Consider the following 27,476-nt stretch of genomic DNA (forward strand, 5'->3'; position numbering starts at 1 on the left):
ATACTGTATATAGATGTGAATATATTCCTTTGTATGTATGGGAAGCCCATCACAGTAGAAGAAAGAAAAGAAGCTGAAGGTCAGAGCCAACTTAGAAACAAGCTTTCTTTGTGTTGACTTCAACAACTCATCATTTTCCTTCTATATCAATCTCAGCTGTCCATTTGAAGAACAGGTAGAGTCTCTATGCAGCCTTGTGAAAACTCATTAGACCCCATGATTCAGCAGCTTGCAGAGCCCCCTTTAGCAGGAATAACTATTTTCTGTATGACTTTATTGGTCTCTCAGGAATTTTGACCCATTTTTCTTTACAGCATTGCTTCAGGTCATTTATGTTTGCGGACAAATATTTATTTTCGGGCTCTTAAAGTTCCTCCAGAGTATTTCAATCAAGTTGAGGTCTGGACTTTGACTGAGCCCCTGTAACACCAGCAATTCTTCTAATCCGTGAACCAGTTTCAGCCAAGCTTGAGCTGTTTAGAAAGATTGTTAACTCATCATAATCTCATTATTAACTCCACAACACTTTGTATATGCATGCGGAGGAGTTCATGATTGATCAGTGAATGCAACGTGCCCATGTTCTGTGGCTGAAAGTAAGTCCAAATAATCACCTTTCTACCGCTACACTGACAGTTGGTATGAGGTGCTTGTGGTGTTGTACATTATGGGCAAACATCTCAACTTTGTTTTTGTCTGTCCAAAGTCTTGTGGTTTGTCCTGATGCAACTTTGTGAACCTAATCCTTGCTGCTGTGTCCTTTTTTAGAGAGAAGCAGCTTTCAACATTTAACAAGCCAATGGAGCCTGACATGTAGCCCTTGGTTTGTCTGTGCATTGCATGATCTGACCTTGAGTGAATTTACTGGGATGGCACTCCTCAGAATATGTCAGTGTAGCTTCTCAGTCATCCAGGTAATGGTAATCTAAGGATCTTAGAAAGAAAAGAGACTGGACTTTATTAAGTCTCTTCGAGACCTTTCGCCTTTCAACTGAGAAGCTTTTTCAGTTCTAAAACTGTGGAGAGTCCCAGGTATTTAAACCTTAGTGGGAGTTGTCCCTTAAGAGGGCTGTTGACCCACTAGTGATCACGTGCCTCATCGCACAAACCAAAGTGTGAAAAGGAGTGTGGATCATTATCAGCAGAGGTTTTGGGTGAAACCATCATGCACTCTCAGAAATAGGGGTACCAAAGTGTACCAAAAAGGGTACAAATGCTTGCCGCTGGGGGTGTTCCTTTTTGAGGGACATTTCTGTACCCTTTAGGCTTGGTACATTTTTGTACCTTATGAAGTTGTACCATCTGAAGTACAATCATGTACTTTCCTAAGACATAAATGTACCTTCAAACTATAGTACAGAAATGTTCCCTTGAAAAGGGTACAATAGGGTACCTATGAGGGTACCCCCCCAGCGACAACCTATTTCGTACCTAAAGAGACAAAAATGTACCCCCAATAGTCCAAAATATTTGGTTATTTAACCATTTATTTTCGATAATAGAATCACATCAAAGCATTTAAACAACCACAGGAATACATCCTTGATTACATTCGTATATTGCCATAGGACATGTCAAGAAAAATACATTCATTTAAAAAAGTAAACAATCACATAAAGACATTAAACACCTGAACACAATGTTTTGACAGATCAGAGATGGCATGTATTTAAAAAACTGTCCACACAAATGTTTTGCTCTACTTCAACAAGCCAGAACATATACATACACATACACATATATATATACACGTATATACATATATACACACGTATACACACACACACACACACACACATATATATATATATATATATATATACACACACATACACACACACACATATATATATATATATATATATATATATATATATATATATATATATATATATATATATATATATATATATATATATATATATATATATATATATATATATATATATATATATATATATATATACACACATACATAGACAAAGTGGAAAATGTGCTTGCAATCACGTCACACAGAATACCTCAAGGACACAAACAGCCTATCATCAACTAAATAGGTGTCTAGAGCTTGAAAGTCTAATTCATTTCCTGGATTGAACAGGATCCAGTCATTGTCAACTGCCACTTGGTAAGCATGGAAATGACATTCATAAGTGCAAGGAAGTAACAGTTTCCCACACAATACCCAACAAGTATCAACATTCAAAATATACTTGATTTTAAAGAATATAGGTATGGCTTCAGTGTGTACATGGCCAACTACAAAAACATCCTCAAGTTCATATTTGACACTGCTGACAGATATAGCAGACACACGCTGAAGCACTTTATCCTGAAAATGCACATCTGTAAAACTTTTGTTCATTTCCATAGTATTCTGTAAGTCACCTGGCAGAGATGAAAATGGCACACTGACACTTGTGCTGAGTGAATGTTCAAAGTCAACAAGCAACCTACCTGAAGAAAACTTCCAGCACTGTTTCATTTGATGACGATTGCTAAGAGTTGCAGTGATGTTTACAAAGTTTTTGCATTTACTCGCTATATTTTTGAAATATTGATGCTTGCTTTCATATCTCATACACCACAAAGGGCGAAGAGGACCATACATCAAAATCAGCCTTGGGTAGTGAATAAGGTAGTGACACTTGGGTGGGGGCATATTTAATAGAGTTGGTTAAGTACCCTGGTGACACTTACTGGCAGGGGTTTGTCTCCCTGGTCTCCTATGTTGACAATGCAGTTCTGAAGAAAGACAAGTGTTTTCTTGAAGTATGCAGGGTAGGTCATGTTGAACACGAAGAAGGTGGAGAATGCTGAGATGTAGGCCTCATCCAGCGAGCGGCACGAGCAAACATCCACTCCTTCAACTGTCACAACACAGCGACACTGTCTTGAGAGGGCAGTTGTCCAACTCTTATCCTTCATTCGAATGGTTGGGTATGGACTCGTGGGAGTATTCTGCAGAAGAGGAAGAAAAACATTAGTATACAGTATGTTTAAGCAATATGTGCCAAGTGGATTTTCAATAGATTCCTCAAATTACCTTCTTTTTTTGCTGCAAAACAAAACTGTCTATTCTGATAACCTGTAAACATGGCCCCTACTCCAAACAAAAAGCTTCTTGACCAATGACTGTTGTGGTAGTGTTTGATAAGCTGCTAAAGTCTGACATAATATTCAAGGGCAAAAGCAATCACCCCTGACAGTGACAGTACCTGTGAAGAAGAATTTCCCTAAGGGGACAATACAGGTCTATCTATCTATATAAACACCAGACAAAACCCAAGAGCACAGCAGCGTTTCCCCTACATTAGCTTAGCTGTGATGCTGAACTGCAGCTGAATTCAGCTCCATGCCAACAAAACACCGAGAATGAAACTTGTGGCCAAAGGCTATGCATTGCATCATGCATTTACCTCTCCAAGGATGATGAAATCTTCTATCTTCTCCTTGAAGATGGATGGCAAGAGGAGAAGTGCCCCCTTGAAGTCAATTCCTAGGTCATACAGATGCAAATGCACTTCATTAGATTTTGATATCATGCAAATTCCCATTAACATGCTCTTGACATGGCACTATGGTACATCAATTATCTTTGGAAGAGAGAGCAAATGAATTGTCACAAAATATACTATTTGTATGAGGTCAAATTAGCACCTGTAATGTCTTCAGCCAGTGCATTCTCTCTTGCCTCCATGTAGACCTTCTTCAGTGGCAAATCCTTGGTCATTTGAAGAACATTTTGAAGAACAGCAGTGAAGTTTTCGCTAAAGCGGCAACAGATGTTGCGAGGGATGCATTAAATCAACCTCATCACACAACTGGAAATGAAAAGAGCAGACTAGACAAAAGAATGACATTTTACATTGAGGATTTAAACTTTTGACATGTTTAAAGACACAGACTGGAGATAAATGTAAAGTGCTTTAACCCTTGAACAAAAATTCTAAAGATAATAAACAGACTGATTAATCAGTTAGTACAGAAAATAATAATCAGATTTAGAGACAAAATCATTAGCTGTTTCCCCAATCATCTTAACAATTCTTGTGTTGCAGACAGTGTCCCTGCGCAGAGCTTACAGCTCTCATATTCGAAAATCCCACTAAGTAGGTGGAATGGTACAAATGTGTACCTTCCATTGTTTAAAATCCCTTTGAGCGGGAAACAAGTTAGATGCAATAAATTTTGCTTAGAAAACGATTTTTTAATAGCTATATTTACATACTAGCATGTTTTGAGAAATTATTGATTTTTTTACATTGTTGTACACGGTTAGTCACTATTTATTGATAAAACACTCGAATACGGCGGGCAGACAGAAGTTGAACATTCCACCAACAGTCTAAATAGTCCACATTTGTACCTTTCTTTGTTTAAAACTTAGCTAACTGCTAGCTTTCACCCATGTTAAATCTAGCTCTTCGGACTTTTGCTAACTCTACTGTAAAATTACACGTTGTAATTTTTATAAAAACACAAAATCACACCCGACTTACCTCTAAACCTTTGCGCCTCGTCGTCTGACACATCAATGCCTTCTTCCATCAACTTTTTAAGGAGCTCCTCTGTCGATAACCCCCTGAGAGTCATTTTCTGCGTTAACGCTAGTCAGCGCGGAGGCGGAGCACTCTGGCACGCTGGCTTTTCAGCCTTTGGGATTAATGCGCGTTGCGAACTTGACACATGAAAATACAACATTGTGGTATTAATGCGCAGTTGTTTAGAAACCGTTATGCTGTCTTGACGAACTATATTTGTAACTTACAAAATGTAGTCACCGTAACATAAAAATCTGCTTGACATTTTAACTTCCAAAGAACCTCGGTTTAACTTGATGTTGCAAATTCCATAAAAACCTCACAATTAATGAACAATTCTAGGATGTAGTAAAAGCGAAAAAGTAAATGGCCAAACATAACAGTAAAATGATTTCACGTTTTTGAAGGCTACAACCAAGATTTAAAACATTAAAAATTATAACTGGAACTTAATAAAATGGAAATGGACCAGTTTTTTTAACATCATTTGGTTGTGCCTGCATGTCATTGTGTGTGTGTGTTTTTTTTTTAATATAATTTAACATAACTTACACAAAGGTAGGTTACAGATATTCTTTGCATCATAGGATAATTTACGTACAGAGGAGAGGACCAACAGATTTGATTATAACATGTAGCTTTTATGAGCACACTCACATCTCATATGAATTTTACAATTAACCAGGCCCATCCAGATTTTCCCATGCTGACCCATTACCACATTCTGCCACTGTCACTGCAGTACAGGTCAAAATGGTACAGATTTGTACTTTATTTCAAATTGAACCTTTAAAGGGGCATTTCTGGACTTTTAAAGACCAGTATTGTACTTTTAAGGGAACATCTAAAAAAATGTACCTATAGGTACAAAAATGTTCTTCTCTCGTACCTCTATTTCTGAGAGTGTGACTCATTGAGATTAACTGACACAAGGCTTGAGTGGGTGTTAAGGTGCCTGGGAAGGGTTCTCAAATCTGCACTGTAGGTTACATACAGTTGGTATCATAAACCACCCCCTCCAGTCAAAGATGGTGGTTCACAGTAGACATAGACGGCCTCTTTCACTCCTCTTTCAAACCATCTGTCCTGTCTGTCCAAAATGTGAACACTGGCATCCTCAAAAGAGTGAGCTGAGTCTCATCCTGCTGAGGTGGAGTAGCTGTAGTTTCTAGAATGTAGAGGTCTGAGTACTCCTGCTGCATTGCAAACAAATACTACGTGGTTTCGTTTCTGTTTGGGAGTTTTGTCATTGGGACAAACCAGTTTTTGTCTGACGGCGTGGCTGGGTCTGAAGTGCACTTTTTCACACGGCTCTATATATAAACATATTAATCACTGGGCAGTATAAAACTGTTTTAACTATACAGAGTTATGGCAGTAGGATAGGATAGGATTCAACTTTATTGTCATCAAACATGTATAAATACAGGGTAACAAAATACAGTTTGCATCTAATCAGAAGTGCAAGGTGCATTAAGTGCATTAAGAGCAGATTATATACAGATAAGGGTAGTATGAAAGGTGGGAATAGTTATGTACAGATTATGTACAAATAAATTAAGTATACAGATGTTTATATAACTATACAGAGAGCAAATATACAGATGTACTGCGGACAAATGTATAGATGTACTGATGTATACATATGTACAGATATACAGATGAGGTGTATAGAATACAGATATTCTATATTGCTATACAGACGGGCAGATATACAGATGTAATATGAACTAATATACAGATGTGCTACATATGTACATATGTACCAATGTGTGGTAAACAGATCTACAGAGTGCTATGAATATATCTACAGCAGTTGAAGAGTAGCGCTATAAACTATAGTAGTGAACAATGTAAGTGCGTGCACTTAAAAGTCACAGAGCAATACAGATAAAATACAGGAGTCATCACAAAATATGTGGTTTGGCAGCAAAGATGTGGGAAACGGGTATCGGGAAAGAAAAAAAAATGACTCCAGAAGGTGGCGGTAGTGTGATAGTAAGGATGCCAACGTCTAAGAATTAGCTGAAGAAGAAGAAGAGAACAGGTTGGGGAAAAAAAGGAGGAAGCGGAACAAGAAATCAGAAATCAGCTGTCAAAAAGTGGCTAAAGTGTAAGCAACGGATCATAAAGAGGTATTTTTTAAAACTAAATGTATATTGTCAAACTGTCAGACAGTAATATGGACCTCAGTGATATGGGGGGTGTTATGTACTCGACTGTCTCTGTTGTAGGGAAATAGCTCTCATAAGCTAACCTTAACGCCTAACTACGTGAGCTCCAAGCGCAGCTTGCTAACTGACGTAGCTAGCAGGCTAACGAGGAAGGTAACAACGTCAAGTGCACATTTAAGGGGCTAAATAGGTTTTTTATTAGCCAAGTAGTAGGTTTAAGGTTTAAACCGAATGCTGTCAGTTTAGTTGACCTTTAGCTGCTTCGTAAAAGCATCCAGCCGAGTAGTGGTTAGCGGCTAACATTAGCGAGAAAACTATGTTGTTGTCGTCAGTGTTGACATGCCCTGGGTCTGTTGACTACAGCCAAGCGCCGTGTCATAGCTAATAAGTGATTTATCTTCGAAGTGTCATCGTTTCGGCTTAGTCTGTCCTAATTCTAGACATTTCTAAATACTACACAACCGCCGACGGCACGGGAAAACTTTTTGAGACGTTTTTGCTAACCGTGGCTTAAATGTTCTTTTGCAGATTGAACTGTTCTATGAAACTAGAACAGCAACAGCTGTTCTAGTATAAACGGCGTGTGTTTGTGTTTTTCTCTTTCACAAACATTTATCTAGAGATGTTCGGAGCTTGTCTACACCACTGACCCTGTTGCCTGCCAGTGACCTCTGACTCAACACATTCGCCAAGATGCCTGCAGTTTCCACCGGGGTCAAAGAGCTGTATTTGTCCACCTCTCTGGGGGACCTCAATAAAAAAGCTGAAATTAAGCCAGACAAGACAAGCACTAGAAAGTAATGTTACTATATTTTTTTTGGGCAGAAATTATTACCTAATAAAAAGACATTTGTCACTGATCTCAATTTTCTGGCTTCTGTGACTGAAGCACATTGCAGTCATGTGGAGATGAAAATCTTTAACTTACATATACTTTTTTCGTGTTTGTAGTTATGTCCAGAGTGCCTGCAAAATATTCAAGGCGGCAGAGGAGTGCCGTCTGGACAGAGATGAGGAGAAAGCTTATGTACTGTACATGAAGTATTTGACAGTATATGACATCATCAAGAAGAGACCAGAGTTCAAGCAGCAACCGGTATACCTAATATTTATAAGTTTGTTCATTCTTTTTGTATTGCTAACCTAATGTTTTTTTCACATGAAGGCAGATTATTTACTTGAAGTGTTCTCTGATGTGCACAGGAGTATTACGTGACTATGCTTGGGACAAACAGCTTTAAGAAAGCCATTGAAGAAGCTGAAAAGCTGTCTGAAAGTCTTAAACTCAGGTTAGAGGTTTCAGCTGTCATGATTATGCTCACTTTCTTAATTCAGACACTGTAAAATAGGATATTGATTTTGTTTCACTTAACTGATCTTTATTTCGTACCTATTTTGAACAGGTACGAAGAGGTAGAGGTGAGAAAAAAACTAGAGGAAAAGGAGAGACAAGAGGAGAAGAAGAGGAGGGAGGAAATGACAGAAAAAGATGGCGATCGGGGCTCTCCAAAAACGTCATTCACAAACAGGAAGGACAGCAAAAAGGTGAAGGTTTGAAATGAGTATACACACTGCTGCCAGTGTGTATACTCTTTGCAAAGTATATTGCTGGTTTTGGAATTATTTTTGAGGGCTCCATTTACGTAAGATATATAGGCTTTGCAATGGAATATTCTTCCATCCAGATGACATAGATGTGTCACCTTCTGCACATTCTGCACACATCACAAAAGGAATACTCAGATAATAGAGTTTGTCAAACTGGTCTGCTTGCATTCAAGACCTGTCCCCCATTGAAAACACTTGGACAACTAAACAGGCCAAAGGAGACTCTGAACTGTATGAAGCTGAACTCAGATAGTGACTGGAAAGCACTTTCCCACAGTAGCTGATCTCCTCAGTTCTTATTAGTTTTTTAAACATGAAATGTGATGCAACAAAGTGGTGAATCTGCCACTATCCCAACTTTTTTTTAGAAATATGTTGCAAATCAAAAAGAGTATTTTACTGTCTTATATGTAACTTTCCGATAGTTTACCAAATTTACGCTTACATAAAAACTGCATCGATCAATAACCCTCCCAAAAGGATCTAAACTAAAGCACAGTATAAGAGTTGAATTTTGCAGGTGGTTACAGGTATTGAGATATTTACTGCACACAGCATTTCTGTGCCTTTGAAAAATAAAGTGAGATATAAGACTTCAAATGTTTTATTTTCTTTGCCCAACTGGGCATTACAGTGGATTTTAATAATAATAATGCAAACACCCGTAGCTTAATTAATATTTGAATGCCTGTATTGAAATCGTAATGATTCTTTTTTGTACCTTTAGTATAAGGGGAAAAATCCAGTTTATGTCAACATGCTAATGAGATGAGTCTTTGTGGATGTGTGTCGCAGGTGAAAGCTGAACAGAATGAACTGAAGAATGCAACCTCAAAAGGTAAAGTGGAAAACCTCAAAGCAGTCACTTTGTTTTTATCTTTGAATTTAGTTGATTTATTAGTGCTGAGTTATGAATTTTGTCTGACAGCTGCGCTGCCTGCTGGTGGGATCACGGCTGAGAAACTTTTCAACATGATGAAGGACCAGACTATCGCAATAATTGTTATGGATGCACGCAGCCATCGAGATTTTGAGGAGTCTCACATTCAGGTCCCGGCTCAAACCTGCATCAGCGTGCCTGAGGAGGCCATTAGCCCAGGGTGAGAAGCAAAGCTTCAAACTTGATTGAAGTTTGTTCTAACACACCATGTGTGATTCATTATCAAATAATAATATGAATGGACTGATCTTTCTACCTTTAGTTTGTTTGTTTTTGTGTCTGTGTTTTTTTGGGGGGGGGGTTTGGTCAGCCTGTGGAAAATGAAATGTTTTGACTTTTCAGAATCACTGTGAATCAGATTGAGGCAAAGCTGCCAGAAGAGTCCAAAGAGCACTGGAAACGGCGGGGATTTGTAGATTATGTCATCCTCTTGGATTGGTTCAGTTCTGTCACTGACCTTAAACTGGGGACCACCTTGCAGAGCCTCAAAGATGCTCTTTTTAAGGTAACTGTGTCTGGAGGGTGGTTGACTTTATGCAGTAGCTTGTAAATATCAATACCTGTGTTTTCATGTAAAATTACAATGTTGTGTTTGACAACTGCACAGTGGGACAGCATCACCATCCTGCGTAGTGAGCCGCTGGTGCTGGAGGGTGGCTATGAGAACTGGCTGTTGTTTTACCCCATGTATACGACCAATGCTAAAATTCGACCACCTCGACAGACCATTACCAACACCCTCCCTCAGTGTGAGTATGAGTAGTACAGTTTATTAAAAAAGTGGCCCTTTAATGCCATGTTTTCTCATTTTATGAGATAGAAAATAAAAACCCCAATATACTTTATATAATTTTGTATTACTCACTTACTTCCTAATTGTGACTGGACTCTTGTCTTACATGTAGACATTTTCTTTGATGTTTTCAACAGTGAACTTTAGCTACCCATCCCTTGAGGAACCAAAACCTCCAACCCCACCTCCACCCGAGCCTGAAGTTTCACTTGAGCCTCAGGAACCATCAGCTCCTGTGCTGGTGAATGGGATCACACCAGCGGAACCTCCAACATCTAAAACTTCCATAGTCGCTGATAGGTTGCCCGACAGTGTTGATTTCTCTGTCACCGGCTCCACAAATTCAGGTCAGGACTTGGGTAAAAAGGCCCCTGCTGCAAGCACATCCAGCCAGTCACCTGCAACACCCAAAGCATTCCCTCAGGTATTGTTTACCCTGATAACTGTTAAACCTTTAGAGAATGCAAAGCATTAAGGACTCCAAATGTGTCTAAACATGACTCTTCTCCTGTCCCAGTTTGACCGTACCAAGAAACCTGAACCTAAGCCCAACCAAAACGGGTCAGCAAAGGATTCCACCCAGAATGGCCCAGTTGTCCCAGACCGTACAGTTAAACCACCCTTTGCTCCTAATGCTTCTCTTTCTAAAGAAGAACAAAGTCAGATACACTCCGAAGCAGTGGCATTGATGGAGAAAGCAAAGCAGGAGCAGGAGAAACGCATGCAGCAGCGTCGTTTAGAGGAGGAGAAACGGGAGAAGGAGTCGAAAGAAAGGCTAGAAAAGGAAGAAAGTGAGAAGAGAAAGAAGGAAGAGGAGGAGAGAAGACATCAGGAGAAGAAGAAACTGGAAAGGCAAAAAGCAGAAGATGAGGAAAATAAAATAAACAAAGCATGGGATGAAAAAGACAGGAGAGGAAAAGAGCAGAACTCTGACACACCCTCTAAGAGTATGTCTCTGGATTCTCCGGCTCCCAACCATATTGTTAGTGAGATTAAGGTGAGTCCTCTTCTCTGTCAGAGATAATTACTGTCACAAACAAATGAAAGTTTAAGGTCATCCCACAAGGTCCTAGTGTCTTAAATCATTGGTTAAAAGAAGATGTTAAAAATTCTTCGTCATAATTGCACATCCTAAACAATGTACTTTTTTTTTTTTTAAACACACAATCCACTAAACTGTTTTAATGAGTTAAAGGATTAGAACCTGGTTTGGCTCCTAGAGCTAAAGTATAACAATTAGAGCCCAAATAACAATTATTTGTAAAGATAAAACTTCAAATAGTGTAATGCTCCTCATATAAAGGTGGCATGTGTAGGTTGAAACTTTAGATTCTAACCCCCCATTTTTACTAACTAGTCCTGTTTAGGCTGATTGCTTCCTTCAGTTTAACCTGTCACTGTCAAAATGGAGGAACAGTTTGATAGAGAAGTGAAGCCACTGCTAAACAATTGTAGTTTGTCCTTTATTAAATTTGAATTCCTGGACACTTGGGGTTAGTGTTGTCTGTCAAACTTAATGCGTTTGTTAGATTTCCGCAGGGCTGTGAGAGACTGACTCTCACAGCCCTGCTGTGACTGTGAAAGCCTTTACAATAATTTTTTTGTATGACCTTATTAAATAAAGTGTGTTTGTGTGTGTGTCTTCACAGAGGGAGCCTCTGACCCGAGCAAGAAGTGAAGAGATGGGTAGGAGTGTACCGGGCCTTCCTGATGGTTGGATGAAGGTACCAGATAACCAAACCTGAAATAAGTGATTCATTTGAAATAACTGAGTGTGAAAGTTCAAAGGAAAAAAAGTTTAAAGGTTTATGGTTAACTTTTACCAAATGCTTCTCTTTTCCTCTGCTTAATTTTCTTGGCTAGTTCCTTGACACAGTGACGGGGACCTACCGATACTACCATTCGCCAACCAATCGTGTCCACCTGTACCCTCCTGAAGTCACTGTTCCCCAGACCCCACCATCGACACCACCAACAGTCAAACAGAAAACACCACGACCAGCTGAGCCAGACACAAACCGTGAACAAGAGCAGGAGCAGTCTAAACTGAAACGCTCCTACTCTTCCCCTGACATCAGTCAGGACCTGAGAGAGGAGGCACAGAAGAAGGCCACTGCCCCGACCGCTACTGCTGTCATACCCACAATCAACAGAGAAACCAAGTAAGACACGCTGTGCACCTATAAATATGTTTTAAGTGAACAAATAATAGCTGCATATTATAAAGGACAAATAGAAGCCTGCAAAATACTTCTTCTGGTATGAAGATGATGTGTTGGAGTGTCATAAAGATGATTCAGATTGTGTTTGTGTGCATAGAAGAGTAGTTTTTGACAGTATTTCCTCAGGCTGTTTAGTTAAATGAGCAGAAAATGTGTGCTGATTTAAAATCAAAGGTCACAGTGGTTACAGGGTTTTTGTTGTAGGGTGTTACAATTTTCTTGTTACTTTTTCTTCTGGTCACTGCGTGTATATAGATTTGTTTCACGTGTTCTAAACAGTTTGAGGTTCGAGACTGTAGGGTGAAAAGATGCCTGGATGGTAAGGTAGTAATTTCAGTGACTGTTCATGTTTAGTTTGAACCTGTTTTACAATGAAATATTATGCTTTTTGTGCTGTTAAAGCAACAGTGGTATGTATGACCTGTATTCTTTGTATATATTACACTGTGGTACTTCCTTTGATGATTCATCTGTAGTAACTAGTCTGGCTCTCTCTTATTTTACTCTTTTCTCTTTCAGACCTGCACCTGCCAAAGTCTATTCTAAGGTGGAGATTGCGCGTCCTTCAGCAGCCAAAATTCGCAACCTCAATCCCACATTTGGGGGTTTGGGCGCATCACTGACTGGCCTTCGTAACCTGGGCAACACATGTTATATGAACTCAATCTTACAGTCTCTTTGCAACACTCCTGCCTTGGCTGAATACTTCAACAACAATTGCTACCTAGAGGATATAAACAGGTTAGATCCGAGATAAGTTGAATTGCTGGTCATAATGAGGTCTGTATGCAGGGGAATGTATAACACCGGGGCCTCTGTTCTCTTTCTCTGCCAGGCACAATATTCTTGGCCACAAAGGGGAGGTGGCCGAGGAGTTTGGTGTAATCATGAAGGCCTTGTGGGCTGGTCTGTACAAGTGCATCAGTCCACGTGACTTCAAGATCACCATTGGCAAGATCAATGAGCAGTTTTCTGGTTATGACCAGCAAGACTCCCAGGAGCTGCTGCTGTTCCTCATGGATGGGCTTCATGAGGACCTCAACAAGGTAGTGTGAAAACTTAATAAGGGGTATTCCACAGCCACCAGTGAGGCATAAACAAAGTCTTACAATGGTTTCATGAAAAGAGAACCATTAACATCTAAATATTCTCACTCTTATTTAAATATTGACTAAATTAACAGTGCATCCTTTATTCTGTTGAACCACAGCTTTCTCAGGTTTCCTTTTAGTATCCCTGTATGTTGTTACACACATGCCTGTTAACAATGAAGTCCTAGTCTTTTTTATCATTTTCCTTCTTTCTGTTTTTTTTCACTGGGTTTCATTTTGATGGCAAATTAGAGAGTAAGTAAATAGCTGTGTGTCTTTGGTCCTCCTGCAGCAGTGTGCGTGTGACGTGTCTGCATCTGTCTGGTCTGATGCTCTGTCAGAACCTCTGTGCATGTTGACCCAAGACATGCTCATTGCCTGTATCAACAGATGTCTTTCCTTTCGTTTATTTTGTTTTTACTGGCTTCATGTGCATTAAGATGGGGGGGGGGAGGAATTGTGTGATTGTATGTTTTTTACAACTCAGCTGTAAGAGGCTGATATTGTGGTCACCTACATTTGTGAATGCAATAGATCGAGAACGAGGTGATGTAAGACCTTAAAAATGATACTGTATGTGTATGTACGTATGTACTAATAATCTTGGATACATTTGAATCTCAATGACCTTGACCTCAAGGTTAGAGTACTTCTGATAACTGTATTTCTGAAAATCTTGTGACTGCAATGACTTTTTGAAATTGATACCCTAGGTGTGTCTACTAGGAGGCTGAGGGGTCACCAGTATTTTATATTTTTAAACTTACTATAACCACAAAGGTAGTGGGGTTTCTGAGTTATTTTTCCTATTGAAGGTCTTTTATTTATGCTGTTAGAATATCAGCTGAGTGATACAGTGACAAATGTCTCCACCTGGGGTTAAGTTGCAGAAGTACATCAACCCATTTTCTTTTTGAGCATAGGATGCCGATTCGATTGTAGCAGCTGGTGATGTGCATTTGTCATCACGCACGCCATCTCATCACGTCCCTTTTGTGTGATCTTCTGACCTGTGTGCCATCACGCTGGCCCAGTCCCAGTCCACTCTGTCTCTCTGGGATAATTGATTTTTTTTTTTTTTTTTTTAAATCATACTAATTAATAAGGTATTAATTAGCAAGTGTTAACCTGCCATATCTTCCTGCCTGTCATACTGAGAGTGAACTGGCTGAACTGCATGCTAATAAGCTGAACAATACTCGAGAGATGAATACAGAGATTATGGCTTGAAAATTCTTCATGTCGTTTTTAGTGAGTTTTCACTTCTCCCTGCAACGTGATATCGATAGGTGGTATAGTGAACATCTGCCATTATTCATTGATTTTTAATTGAATCATAAAGGCAGGTGTCTCTAGCCATTAATTTGGGCTTGTGTCATTTTAAATTATTTTCTTTCACCTCTGGTCAGGCGGACAACAGGAAGCGGTACAAGGAAGAAGAAAATGACCATCTGGATGATCAAACGGGTGCTGACCTGGCCTGGAGCAAACACAAGCTTCTGAATGAGTCCATCATCGTAGCACTGTTCCAGGGGCAGTTCAAGTCCACTGTGCAATGTCTGACTTGCCATCGCAAGTCACGGACATTTGAGACCTTCATGTACCTGTCGCTGCCACTGGCCTCCACCAGCAAGTGCTCCCTACAGGTCAGAGCATATCAAAGCATGTTTTTGCTCTCGTGTCAAGCACACATATTGTTATCTAACATATTCACATCATAACAGCATTTGTTTCTCTGAATTAATTCTGACAAACTAGCCAATTGAATGTATTGTGGTTGTGTAGATCATATTACTCTTGATTAAATGCAGATATAACTATGGTTAATAATTAGTGATTTTTCTACTTCCGGGTAGGATTGTCTGAGGCTATTCTCCAAGGAAGAGAAGCTGACTGACAACAACAAGGTGTTCTGCAGACACTGCAAAGCCCACAGAGACTCCACCAAGAAACTGGAGATCTGGAAGGTCCCACCCATCCTCCTGGTGCACTTGAAACGGTCTGTAATCAATGCAGTAAAACAGTTTTTATCTGTCTATTTTCACTCCTCACTTTATAAGCTTTACAGGAGTGCTATTTTTGACATTAACATTATTTTCTGTTGTGGGGGTTCTTCCTGCAGGTTCTCCTATGAGGGTAGATGGAAGCAGAAACTGCAGACATCTGTAGACTTCCCTTTAGATAGTCTGGACCTGGCCCAGTACGTCATTGGACCCAAACAGAGCCTGAAGAGATACAACCTTTACGGAGTGTCTGTAAGTGAAACTGAAATGACTGCTGCTGTTTTTACCGCTCTGGTGTAAAAGATTGATGAAGTATTGTTGTCACCCCGCCAGGCGGGCGGGCTTCATGGACACCTAAATTTGTGAATGCAGTAACTCGAGAATGTAGCTGTGAATAGTGAGCAGTAGCTTCAAATTGATAACATGGGAACATGTACAAAAAAATCTCTTCTAATCTCAGTGACCTCAAACTAAATGTCAGAGGTCACATATTCTGAACATCTTTGCACCTGCAATAACTTGAGAAGTAAGTCACCTAGGGTTTTCAAACTGATACCATTGGGGTGTCTACTAAAAATCTTTGATCACTTTCAATCTCAGTGACCTTGACCTCAAGGTCAAATCACTGGCCTTTGCCAATATTTTTAAATTTATGCACTAAACAAAATTTTAACATAAACATTTTATTCTGAAATAACACTCTGCTCAGGAACCCTCTGAGCCGATCTGTATAAATATGATTTCCTGAACTGTATTAAGTTGAGGCATAATGCCAGCGGGTCCTGTGTCCTGGGCAGTAAATTCAGCAGGTACCACCATGATACCATTTCTCTATTTTGGTGAGAAAGAAGTGTTCGTATGTAGTTTGGTCTTGGTATAGCTGCTTCTACTGACAGACACAGGATTCGTTAAAGGTCTGGCTGAATGACCAAATTATTTATATATGCCAATTCTGATATCTTCATAGTCAAAATCTCAAGTTGTATATGGTATCATCTGTGGTAAGATCAGCAGATGAGCAATGATTACAAACTGCTACATGCAAAGTTTACTGAACAAAACTGGTGAATTTTTTTAATTATTTTGACATGGTGCAATATCTTTGGTCCCACTCAGGCTTCAGTAAACGTTAAATCGATAGATTTAGCATGGTCCATTTAGTTTTGTATGATCAATCTGTGAAAACCTGGGCTTTTTAAGAACACTTTTTTTTAATGGGTTGTTTGGTTTCCCAAATATAACAAATGTAGGGAGCAAGGTGGATGTACAGTTTATTAAAGTAACATCAACAATTGTCTGAATGATAAAAAATGAGTTGGATCTACTTGGGGACTACAGCCAGTCTTTTGGCAAATAGGCAACACAAGAGCTGTACTGGTTCAGTAGCTTTGGTACATAAATGTGTTTGGTCCCTAAACAGCAAGACAGGATAGTAAAATATTTATACAGGCAAGATTGGAAAGAAAAAACCTGGTTTAAAACATTGAAAACAGCAGCCTGTAATGCTTAAGTAACAGTTGATTGTCGTCTGCTTTTCCACTACCAGAACCACTATGGGGGTTTAGATGGCGGCCATTACACAGCCTACTGTAAGAATGCCGCCAAACAGCGCTGGTACAAGTTCGACGACCATGAGGTGTCTGACATTTCCACCTCCTCCGTCAAGTCCTCTGCAGCCTATATCCTGTTTTACTCCACCCTGTGATGGTGCTGTGGGACATAAAGGAGGCACACTAATACACCAGAGCAGCAATGCTTTTTTCTTTTTAGAATCACAGCTCTGAGGACCTGGTGCACAAAGCTGCGGTTAACTTGTCGGGGAATTACTCGAGCGAGTGGCCATGAGATCTCGTCTGTCCCAGAAAGGAGAACGATGCAGGCACACTGTGCAACGCTTCAGCTACTAGAGGAGCCATAGCTGTTTAAAATATGCCATCTGTTCACGTTACTGATCATCTAGAGACTAAATGGATCGTCCTTTAAATCTGACTTCTCTACCATAGTTGTGCTGTAGGGCTGACCGCTGGTCCAGATGCTCTTCACTCGCATTTCTTTCACACTCGGTGTGGACAGCACTATCGCAGAACTGATTTTCAGCTTTCTTGTACTGTGCATACACAGGATTAACAGTTAGGTGGCATGTACATACCTACCTACGCTGATGTTGCACATTAAAAATGTAAATACTTTAGGGCAAAATATTTATCTGTTAAGTGACCAAATTATTATTATTTTTTTTCGTGAAAGTAGCAGCCATTATATTATCTCCATATTCATAAAGGCAAACCATATGTTTTAGGGGTTTACCTGTAGAGCCTTCTCTTGTTTATTAACGAGGGGGTGTTGAAGAGACTGACTGGTTTTTAGCATTCTTCCTGAGGTAAAGGAGGGAGTTTTGCTTGTTCATATTAGCCACATTCTTGCACTTATCCACTTATGCAATCACATTAAGTTGTTTATGTAGAACATATTTGTTTAACAGCCGATTTCAGCGCTCTACTCAGAATGCTTTAAACTGATGCTGATATCTTCTCTGTCTTGCTCGGTTCAGCTAATGAAAGGAAACCCTACAGTCTTCTGTAAAGGTTATTGTCAGTTAAACATACTTACTCTTTACATGATTATACTCAAACACTATTTAGAGGCAAATGTATCAGGATAGATTGACATCCTGTTTGGTTCATACTAGTGATTTTTGGTCTTTATTTGTTTGAGGCTTGGTTAGATTGATTTTTTTTTTTTTCTTTTTTCAGGAATTACTTTAATGTTTAGTATTGAGCTGGAGAATGTGAAGACGTGAGAAATTGACCTTAGCCACTTACACGAGTGTGATAGGGTCAACACACTCTGCCTGACTAACCAGCCGACTGACAAGGGCAAGCACAAAGTAAGCTGATTATTATTTTTTTAGAATGGACCAGAGCTCTTAAGGGGTAGGATTAGACTCTGAACTTCCTGACTGTTTTTATTGCCTGGCATGAGATCATGTGCTATTTTCTTTTCACTTGTACTTTTTCCCCCCTCAATGTTCTGAAAGTGTTTCAGATATAACGATTATATTAATCTCAAACAACTCATGTCTATTTATTAAAACTGCTTCAAATTAGTTTCTGTGTGTTTGTGAACAAATGTTCCAAGATATTTTCAGCATGTATTAAGTACTGTCATAAAGCCCTTATCAACATGATGTCCCTGTCTTCCTGTGGTTTGGAGATAGTGTGATAGTTAAACATTATACATTAGCACTGAACTCACAATTTATTTCTAATTGTTATGGAGATGCTAACAGTACAAAGAGCAGCAGAGATGTTGAACCAAATGCAGATGATAAGAAACATTTTCAAGAGGGAAACTGATTTTGGTCTTCTATTTGCAAAGCTCACAGTCCCTGGATCTTTGGCTTCTGGAAAGGCTTGCGGCTGTAGAGCAGCATGTAGGCGTTGGGAGATTGCACCAGGGTGTCCTGTACCTCTCTGACAAGCGAGTCGTCAAACAAGTGCCAGGTCTGGGCTGAGGCGTTGTGGCACAGAGCCGTATAGTGACCCATGTTCAGATGACCTGTGTGGTTCTATTAAAAAATATGAAATTAATACATTAAAAAAGCAGATGAGGCGAAAACTCCACGGTTTTCCACACAGTTTGTCATTTCATGTAAATATTACAGTTTCAATTACATAACAGGTGCCAAGTCCTAAACATTAAACCCTGTGTGTTGCCTGGGTGATCTTAAAATGGTGTAAAGCACTTTGTGGCAATGCCAAAAGTTTTTCTGTAATGTTACAGATTTGTGTTTTACTATTTAAGCCCAAAAAAAGTTGGGTTTGTTTCATTAACTGCAGCAGCATTTCTTTATCACGTATTAAAACTGAGACAGTTTATTGAAGCTGCACTTCATTTTCTCATACGGAGTTATCTCACATTAAATTATTAAACTACTTTACACTGTTAGAAGGGGGATTGGTTCACTGCTCCAGCCCACATAAGATCAAATTGGCCCAGGATGAAAAATGAGTTTTGTGCCCCTGCCTAAGAAAAAGTCTGGCACCAGGGGTGTTCCTAGGAATTTTAAAATGGTCTCTTTAATATTGCAGCTGTTGATTATTTTAATTATATAATAATGTAATTTATCAGGAAATTAATAACTAAAGATTTAAAAAGCTGCAAAATAAATAGTATAAATACAGTAATTGCATCCAAAATATAGTGGAGTAACAGAAGAAAGCAACAACACGTCCAAATAAGTCTCAGTAAATCACTGGAGTAAATGTACTCAGTTACATTCCTACTGGTAGTATTCATGCTCTTATATAACAGTGTTGGGGACTGTAAGATTAACAGTACTCTAGTCCAACCTGCCAAAGATGACTGTCCTCAAGGGCTGAGGGCAGTCATCTTTCAGAAGGGGCTGTTGCCACCCCATGCCCCCCTTCTGGACATACCCCTGACTGCCAAAGTGGCGTCATGCATTTCATTTACAGCCCTGAGCCTTCGCGGTCTCGGCAGTCATGCATCCCCAAGTCTTTGAATCTACGAGTGTGGATGTTTGCGGTGCCCTCAAATATCTTTCGGCAAAACACAAACATGACCTCACAAATTCATATTAAGATTTTCTTCATGTTCACTCACCACAACAGCATAAAGATGGTATGAAGAATCTGAGACATTATGCACTGAGCTCGACAGAAATGGGGTCAAGTCGAGCTTCATGGGGAACGCGACATTAGTCCTCAGTTTCACCTGCTTCTTCCCCTTGCAGCCAAACCTGCGGCGGAGGAAATAAGTTTAGTTTGAAACACTGAGTCTTAAAAAACAGTGGGGGTTATTGATTTATCTTAGCCTTCCTGTATCTCCGGGGTATTTGGAAGCAGAAACACTTCATAATAGAATGCATAAAGAGTATTAAGTATTCATGATGCCTGCTGAATTAATGCACGCATGAATACATGTTATTTGTAGCAAAGGTCGGTTACTCAATACTGATAAATGGCGCTATTCGTTTTTTTGTACTTACAAGAAAAAGACCATTATTGGAAATCAGTTAATTAATTTTTTGAGTCTTTATTGTCTAATAATTTAACAAACTCAGTCCTTGAATTATTCAAATGCATATTGTTGCTTCTCTGTTACTGTCATGACCTTTGTTGCTGTAATTCAAATAGACCAAAAACAGACTGAAATTGGTCACTAAAAAAATGAATGTCTCCAGAGCAGTGGCGGATCTAGAAAATTGTACATGGGGAAGAAACGATTTATTTAAGCATCTGTTTTTTCCCCCCTCAAGCCTACAAAGCCTTCTTGGTTTTGCTCAATTTTGGTCATGATGATATTAATTGTATCATGTGACGTGAATGTGAAAGTTTTGTGCACTGCCGTTTTCACGATCAACACTGAATCTAGACAACATCGACTAAGTCCTTTAATTGCTTTCAAACAGCACCCTGCTGAAGTTCATCTCCTTCTAAAGATCAAAGCCTCAGAGCAGCTACACTCCTGAGTGGACCTTAAAGTGAGATTATGCTCTGCTAAATGTTACACGTCCATTCATAAAATTTAAAGATTTTATCGACTGAACATATACTCTGTAAATAAAGTATCTTAAGAGATGACGATCCATTCCTTCTCACCGTTTTAGGTGTAACATGAGGATCTCTGGAGGTTTGTCCAAACTAGTGATGACCGCCGTTTCTCTCCTCATCCTGCACACTGAACACAGCAGCTGCTCTCCCCCAGTTAGGACAGTCTGCTCGAAGAACAGCGACAGACAGTCCTGCACAACATGAAACGAGAATAAAAGACAAGCACAGAACTGCAGGGATGAGACCATCAGTGTATCAAATGCAAACAGTCTGAATGGTGTTTAAAAAAACCTGCCTGAATGGAGCACTTAAGGATGCCGGCAGGAATCGGCAGTGACAGCACAGTAAAAGCTTGTGTGCTGTACGCCTGCTGATCACAGTGCATGCAGAGGGTTATGTAGCTCAGCTGGCCCTCAAACAGCTGTGACACAATGGTGCTTTCAGTGGTGCAGTACCTATTGTGTTCTTGCCTTTGCTGTCGTATTGAACAGTGCATCTGGTCCTTTGCAACCTTGTAAACAATCACATACGCACAAAAACACACTCAGTTATGGTTTCCGTAGGTTTATATTACTGAGAGGAACAGGCTATGTGATGGTGCAGATGCGCAGGTGTCTCTGCACCTTTTTCAGGTCGTCGTGTAGCGTGTTAAGGAGAAGGAGGAGCAGTTCCTGGGCGTCCTGCTGGGAGTAGTTGTTGAACTGGGGAAGGATGGAGCACAGCACCGACCTGGCCTCTACGGGGGCACAGCTGGAGTTCGTCCCCAGCCACATCTCCTCTAGCAGGCGGACAAACACCTCAGCGACAAGGCACTTGGACCTGCATGAAAAGAGGTTAAACTACTGGAAAAAAAACATGACTGCCAACCCTCAGGTGAGTCCGAGAATAAAACGAAGATGCTCAGTCTTAGTCTGTGAAGGTTCTCAGTCATCCAGGTCATGGTAGTCTAAGGAGCTTGGAAAGAAAAGCGTGTGGACTTCTTTAAGTTGCAGACGTTTCACCTCTCATCTGAGAAGCTTCTTCAATTCTAAGGTCAAATGGTGGAGAGTCCCAGATTTAAACCCAGTGGGAGTTTCCCCCCAAAGAGGGACAAAGGATCCCCTGATGATCCTCTACCTAATCACATGAGCCAAGGTGTGAAAACGGGTGTGGGTCACAATCAGCCAGGGTTTCGGGTGAGCTCATTGTGAAATCTGGCCCAACCCTATCATGCGATTTCCTGAGTGTGCGTTAAGGCATCTGGGAAGGCAGACAGTTGGTGTCATAAACCACCGCCTCTGTTCAAAGATGGTCGCTCACAGTGGACATAAATGGCTTCTTTCACTCCTCTTTCAAACCATCTGTCCTCTCTGTCTAAAATGTGAACATTGGCATCCTCAAAAGAGTGACCTTTGTCCTTTAGATGCAGATGGACTGCTGAGTCTTGTCCCGTGGAGGTGGCTCTTCTATGTTGTGCCATGCGCTTGTGAAGGGGCTGTTTGGTCTCTCCAATGTAGAGGTCTGGGCATTCCTCGCTGCACTGTACAGCATACACCACATTGTTAAGTCTGTGTTTTGGCGTTTTGTCTTTCGGGTGAACCAGTTTTTGTCTGAATGTGTTGCTGGGTCTGAAATGCACCGGGATGTCGTGCTTGGAGAAAACTCTCCTGAGTTTCTCTGATACACCGGCTACATAAGGGATGACAATGTTGTTGCGTCTGTCTTTCTTATCCTCCCTCGCTGGTGTCTGATCTTCTTTTCTGTGTCTCTTTGCTGACTTTATAAACGCCCAAATAGGATAACCGCATGTTATGAGTGCTTCCTTTACATGTATGTCCCTTATGTAGCCGGTGTATCAGAAAAACTCAGGAGAGTTTTCTCCAAGCACGACATCCCAGTGTACTTCAGACCCAGCAACACACTCAGACAAAAACTGGTTCACCCGAAAGACAAAACTCCAAAACACAAACTTAACAATGTGGTGTATGCTGTACAGCGTAGCGAGGAATGCCCAGACCTCTACATTGGAGAGACCAAACAGCCACTTCACAAGCGCATGGCACAACATAGAAGAGCCACCTCCACGGGACAAGACTCAGCAGTCCATCTGCATCTAAAGGACAAAGGTCACTCTTTTGAGGATGCCAATGTTCACATTTTGGACAGAGAGGACAGATGGTTTGAAAGAGGAGTGAAAGAAGCCATTTATGTCCACTGTGAGCGACCATCTTTGAACAGAGGTGGTGGTTTACGACACCAACTCTCTGCCATCTATAATCCAGTTTTGAGTTCCCTTCCCAGATGCCTTAACGCCCACTCACATCCTGGGCCATCTGACCTCAGGAAATCGCATGATAGGGTGGGGCCAGATTTCACAATGAGCTCACCCGAAACCCTGGCTGATTGTGACCCACACCCGTTTTCACACCTTGGCTCATGTGATTAGGTAGAGGATCATCAGGGGATCCTTTGTCCCTCTTTGGGGGGAAACTCCCACTGGGTTTAAATCTGGGACTCTCCACCATTTGACCTTAGAATTGAAGAAGCTTCTTGGATGAGAGGTGAAACGTCTTCAAGCAACTTAAAGAAGTCCAGATGCTTTTCTTTCCAAGCTCCTTAGACATGCTCAGTCTTACTTTTCCAGTTCTCTGCGTGTTTCCTGATCCAGGAGGTGCTCTACGAGGGGCACGGTGGAGCACAGGCACTGTAACACCGCATTTAAGTAGCAAGAGTTGCCAGAATTGTCTAACCCACACACTCCTGGTCTGTTCCAGTTGTTCTGCAGCCTCACTGCAGAGCTGCACCTGTGTTTTCCTTTCACCGTCACCTGACCACAGATGTTGGTGTTTGTCCTGCAGGAGAATTTAGTCAAGCAAAAATATCAAATATATCAATGACAGGATTTATTTGTTCAAATCTTCACATTAAAAGGTCACAATATTAAAAACCCTGGTTATCACATTAGAATGTGGTGTGTCAAGTGGTGGGATAGATAACACAGGAAATTAAAAATCAGCTGCAAGTAGCAGTAAGGCTCTATGGCAGGTTATGTGGGGTGATGAGCAAGGAAGGAAGACTGAAAGTCAGAATCGGGGTTATGGGTGCTCAAGGCTCAGTGATAAGTGTGGGGATCAAAGATCTAAAACACACACTTATAAATTAAATACTAAGCTAAATATAAAGTTTTCAGAATTTCATTTTTTTCTGTTTGGCTTATTTCATTCATCAAACATTGCAACAGCCATAAGACGTTGCAGAAGATCTGTGACAAAAAGCGGGACTAACCTTTGCTTACAAATATTTGAGACATTTTTCTCTTGGTATGAGCTGCTGTTCAGTCGTGGCAGAACGGGCACGGCGGTGCTGCTGTTCATGGCCAGCTGAGAGGCCAAAGTCCTGGTGAACTGTGTCAGGTTGACCTTCTTTCCTGAGCTCTGGCTCTGCAGAGTGTGGAGCACAAATGTGTTGATGCAGATCACATGCAGCGTCACCCAAAGGCCTGGGAGGAATACATCCACCCCTGTTCCTTTTGGATCAGACAGGGGAACGAGGGCAGGTCCTGTCCAACCCTGCAGGTGGGCAATGAGTTCAGACATCATGGAGCCCTCAGGTGCTGAAGATGGTGGCCTCTTAACAGCGGGAACAAAATGAATGGTGAACCCTAATCTAGACAAGATGTGTGTGAGCCTTTCCTCCATCCAGGCGGAGCTATCCAGCTGAACCACACACCTGTGGCTGCAGAAAGGTCTCAGCAGGTGTCTGACCACCTGCTCGACAACAGATTTCTTACTCTGCCTCTGGAGCTGCTCTGGACAGTACAGATACATGTTACAGATGAACCCCGAGCTTGGGTCACAGAGGAGAGCGAGATAAAGAGAGTAGCGCTCCTGCTGAGAGGACAGACTGTATTTCTTTACAGCCAGGTTTGGCCCCGGCGTATGGAGGGCCTTGTAGCGCTGGGTTATGTGGCCACAGAAAGAAGAGAGGACTTCCAGCTTTTCTCCATCCTCCAGTCTGGTCAGAGACAGCAGGTCGGCCTGGATGCTGTTTCTCTTTAGCACGCCCTGCCATCCGTCTAGTTTCACATTTAAATCATGCCCAAAGTTGCAGTTCTCCCCCAAAGACAGGCCGCTCTGCAGGACCACAGAAAACCACGTCACTGCATCAGCATACCCCTCCTCAGACACATCTGTGCTCTGCTCCCTGCTCTGGCAGTGTGACTGCCGATTTGGTCCTGCCTTAACACCGGCAGCTCTCCTGATCAGCTCCCGGATCGCTTCTCTGTCCAGCACCTCCAGCAGAAGCTCCCTGGCTGTGTAGTAAACCTGGCAATTGGGGCTGGTCCGAGTCTTTGTCAGAGGCTTCACCTTTTTGGACTTTTGGAAGATATTCGGTAAGCAAAGGGTGTCCCTCTGGGTAGCTTCACGCGGTATGTCCACCAGGTGGCAGTCCTCGGACATCCAGGCGCACTCCTTCACTGATAGAGCTTTGGCCTTCATCGTTCAACCTGTGCGCGCTAAGAAAAAGCCATCTCAAAATATGTATTTGTTTGGGAGCAAAAGGAGGAGATAGCCTCAGACGGCGGTGTTTTTAATATCCTGTGTGCTATCCGGAAAACTGTGTGTGCTGTTCATGTTCATCTGATCCTCAGGTGAATCCAGCGCTCAGGAGAATCCACTTTTAGGTAAATCACCTGGGATTCGCAGTAGCCAGACAACTGTGTCCTGGCAACGTAAACACAGCGCTCGTGACGCGCTTCTGGCTTCTGGTGCGCGTGACTCCAGGATTTAACTTGTCATTTAGCAAAACACTAAGAAGAACTAACTCACGGAGAATGTGTTTACTGTGTATCTGTCGGGTATCGTTTGAGCTACATGCAGTTCTTCAGAGTCTCCACTAGATGGTGCTCTGTGGCGAACCAGTGCGGCTTTTGGGAACCTACCAGGGACGTTAAACTGTGTGTTTTCAAAACAAAACAGGAACTTTTCTGTAATTGTTATTGTTTATCTATTACTTAATTACTTTGGTGTAGTTTGAATGGCAGTGATTGAGGTCTTTATCAGTAGGAAATGTTGTAAGACCTTTGAAAATACAGTTCAAAGTCCAAATTCAATGCCCTCTGTTACATTTTCCAAAGCTGCCCTGTGGGCCAGATTGGGGTCTTTGATGGGCCGATTCTGGACCACGGGCATTGTGTTTGACACCCCTGCTCTAATCTGTTTTTAATAATAAATTTTTTTTAAAACACCTGACCAGGTGTGGCAGTTTCTCTTCCGCTGAAGTGTCCTCACTGGTACTGCGTACTGGTGATGGCATCCAACACGTCCCTAACTCCACCCTATATCATAACCTCCTGAAACAACCCCTACACTGCCGGTAAAACGTCTATAATGGGGCAGGGGTCTGGAAGAGACCCCAGAAGGTGCAAGAAAAGAGCAGGAGTCCCTCCTTCAGGTAAAAATGTTGAAGATCTGTTTTGAACAAAGCCATGTAGCATATTAAAAGTAAAGACTGTCAACCTGTATGCACAAAGGCAAATGGATCAGCATCCAGGATTGTACCCAGATCTCTGCAGTAAAGGTGCAGTTGAATCCATTTTAAGTATTGAGTTGGCCCATTCATTTTGTGTGCTGGTAATTGTTGCTTTGTTTTGCGGTTGGAGTTGCAAAGGTATGATCTTAGGTCTGGATTACTGTTGCAAAACAGTGAAAGGGCCAGTGATGGAAGCAGATAAAGCTTTGTGGTTTTGATGGATCATATGGGTGGGGTGGTCAACCAAAATGCTTTTTTAAACCTGAGACAAACTATGAGTGTAAATATGTGTTAATTTACCTGTGATTAAAACTCAGTTACTGGGCTCTTAAAAGAACAAATGGTAGCAGAGCTCTGTTTGGTTACCTTTTTTATTAGTTATTTTGTGGCTCCAAGCAATAGGAAAAAAAATACATATTTAAAGTGAATGGCTGTGAAAGCTAGTCGTATGATTTCAGTTTTTGTTTTTCTTATCCCCACAGCAGCCTGGAGAAACAGACCTGAAAGCTGCAAATAGCTTGATCTGTTTCCCAACAAGCAGAACAGCTCAAGTTCATGTGCCTTGCTCAAGGGTCACAACTTGCATCAATAACAGCAGGAATTGGGAAAGTTGGGTAAAGGTGACACCACTTTGGATTAGAAGGAATTGAGGAAAAGTGTGGGGGTTAGCACTGCTGCTTCAGAGCAAGAAGGTCTTGGGTTCAAATCCACCATGTAGTTAGTGCCTTCCTGTGTGGAGTTTTCATGTTTTCCCTGTGCCTGTGTGGGTTCTCTCCGGGTGCTTCGGTTTCCTCACACAGTCCAAAGACATGCAGTTAGTGGGTTAACTGGTGATTCTAAATTGCCCATAGGTGTGAACGTGAGTGTGAATGGTCATCTCTCTGTGTTAGCCCTGTAAGAGACCGGTGACCTGTCCAGTGCGTATCCACCTCTTGTCCTAAGACAGACAGGATCGACTCCACGCTCTGTGACCCTAAATTAGATGGATGGCATTTCTTACGGGCAAAGAAATCA

General features: G+C 41.2%; 3 protein-coding genes across 4 annotated transcripts; 1 reads left to right on the top strand and 2 right to left on the bottom strand.

Annotated features, from left to right (window-relative positions):
• Positions 1–1,976: 1,976 nt before the first annotated feature.
• Positions 1,977–3,861, bottom strand: LOC146393977 (uncharacterized). The gene is made up of 3 exons (XM_084929750.1): positions 3,661–3,861; positions 3,420–3,499; positions 1,977–2,961 (listed from the first exon to the last, which is right to left on the bottom strand). Exons 1-3 carry the CDS (start codon positions 3,731–3,733, stop codon positions 2,665–2,667), a joined length of 450 nt encoding a protein of 149 aa, XP_084785876.1. The 5' UTR covers positions 3,734–3,861; the 3' UTR covers positions 1,977–2,664.
• A 2,706-nt stretch (positions 3,862–6,567) lies between these two features.
• Positions 6,568–18,481, top strand: usp8 (ubiquitin specific peptidase 8). 2 transcript variants are annotated; one of them, XM_084929806.1, is made up of 19 exons: positions 6,568–6,679; positions 7,339–7,515; positions 7,670–7,814; positions 7,922–8,007; positions 8,122–8,263; positions 9,122–9,164; positions 9,255–9,426; positions 9,609–9,771; positions 9,874–10,015; positions 10,197–10,483; positions 10,577–11,056; positions 11,709–11,783; positions 11,923–12,221; positions 12,801–13,022; positions 13,117–13,330; positions 14,782–15,018; positions 15,229–15,371; positions 15,495–15,627; positions 16,922–18,481. In XM_084929806.1, the coding sequence occupies exons 2-19, from the start codon at positions 7,412–7,414 to the stop codon at positions 17,078–17,080; spliced, it is 3,246 nt and encodes a 1,081-aa protein (XP_084785932.1). In that variant the 5' UTR covers positions 6,568–6,679; positions 7,339–7,411; the 3' UTR covers positions 17,081–18,481. The 2 variants fall into 2 exon arrangements, with proteins under 2 accessions (XP_084785932.1, XP_084786009.1); XM_084929883.1 differs by having other exon boundaries at positions 13,117–13,327.
• On the bottom strand, positions 18,106–25,949 carry LOC146393979 (uncharacterized). The gene is made up of 7 exons (XM_084929950.1): positions 24,216–25,949; positions 23,567–23,782; positions 21,575–21,770; positions 21,247–21,462; positions 21,000–21,142; positions 20,002–20,137; positions 18,106–18,943 (listed from the first exon to the last, which is right to left on the bottom strand). Exons 1-7 carry the CDS (start codon positions 25,427–25,429, stop codon positions 18,755–18,757), a joined length of 2,310 nt encoding a protein of 769 aa, XP_084786076.1. The 5' UTR covers positions 25,430–25,949; the 3' UTR covers positions 18,106–18,754.
• Positions 25,950–27,476: the final 1,527 nt, after the last annotated feature.

This window comes from Perissodus microlepis, chromosome 1 (assembly GCF_051167445.1).
Source record: "Perissodus microlepis isolate ML-2025 ecotype Zambia chromosome 1, ASM5116744v1, whole genome shotgun sequence".
In the NCBI taxonomy this organism is placed as follows: domain Eukaryota; kingdom Metazoa; phylum Chordata; class Actinopteri; order Cichliformes; family Cichlidae; genus Perissodus; species Perissodus microlepis.

Excerpts from the sequence above, each read along its gene's own strand:
- LOC146393977 (XM_084929750.1), bottom strand. The coding sequence starts at position 3,733 with ATGACCAAGGATTTGCCACTGAAGAAGGTCTACATGGAGGCAAGAGAG. Across the intron at positions 3,500-3,660 it reads ACTGGCTGAAGACATTACAG|GAATTGACTTCAAGGGGGCA; the intron begins GTGCTAATTTGA and ends TGTATGACCTAG. Across the intron at positions 2,962-3,419 it reads ATTTCATCATCCTTGGAGAG|AATACTCCCACGAGTCCATA; the intron begins GTAAATGCATGA and ends CCTCTTCTGCAG.
- usp8 (XM_084929806.1), top strand. The coding sequence starts at position 7,412 with ATGCCTGCAGTTTCCACCGGGGTCAAAGAGCTGTATTTGTCCACCTCT. Across the intron at positions 9,427-9,608 it reads GAGGAGGCCATTAGCCCAGG|AATCACTGTGAATCAGATTG; the intron begins GTGAGAAGCAAA and ends TTGACTTTTCAG. Across the intron at positions 12,222-12,800 it reads ACAATCAACAGAGAAACCAA|ACCTGCACCTGCCAAAGTCT; the intron begins GTAAGACACGCT and ends TTTCTCTTTCAG.
- LOC146393979 (XM_084929950.1), bottom strand. The coding sequence starts at position 25,429 with ATGAAGGCCAAAGCTCTATCAGTGAAGGAGTGCGCCTGGATGTCCGAG. Across the intron at positions 21,463-21,574 it reads TACACGACGACCTGAAAAAG|GTTGCAAAGGACCAGATGCA; the intron begins GTGCAGAGACAC and ends ATTGTTTACAAG. Across the intron at positions 21,143-21,246 it reads TCCTTAAGTGCTCCATTCAG|GACTGTCTGTCGCTGTTCTT; the intron begins GCAGGTTTTTTT and ends CATGTTGTGCAG.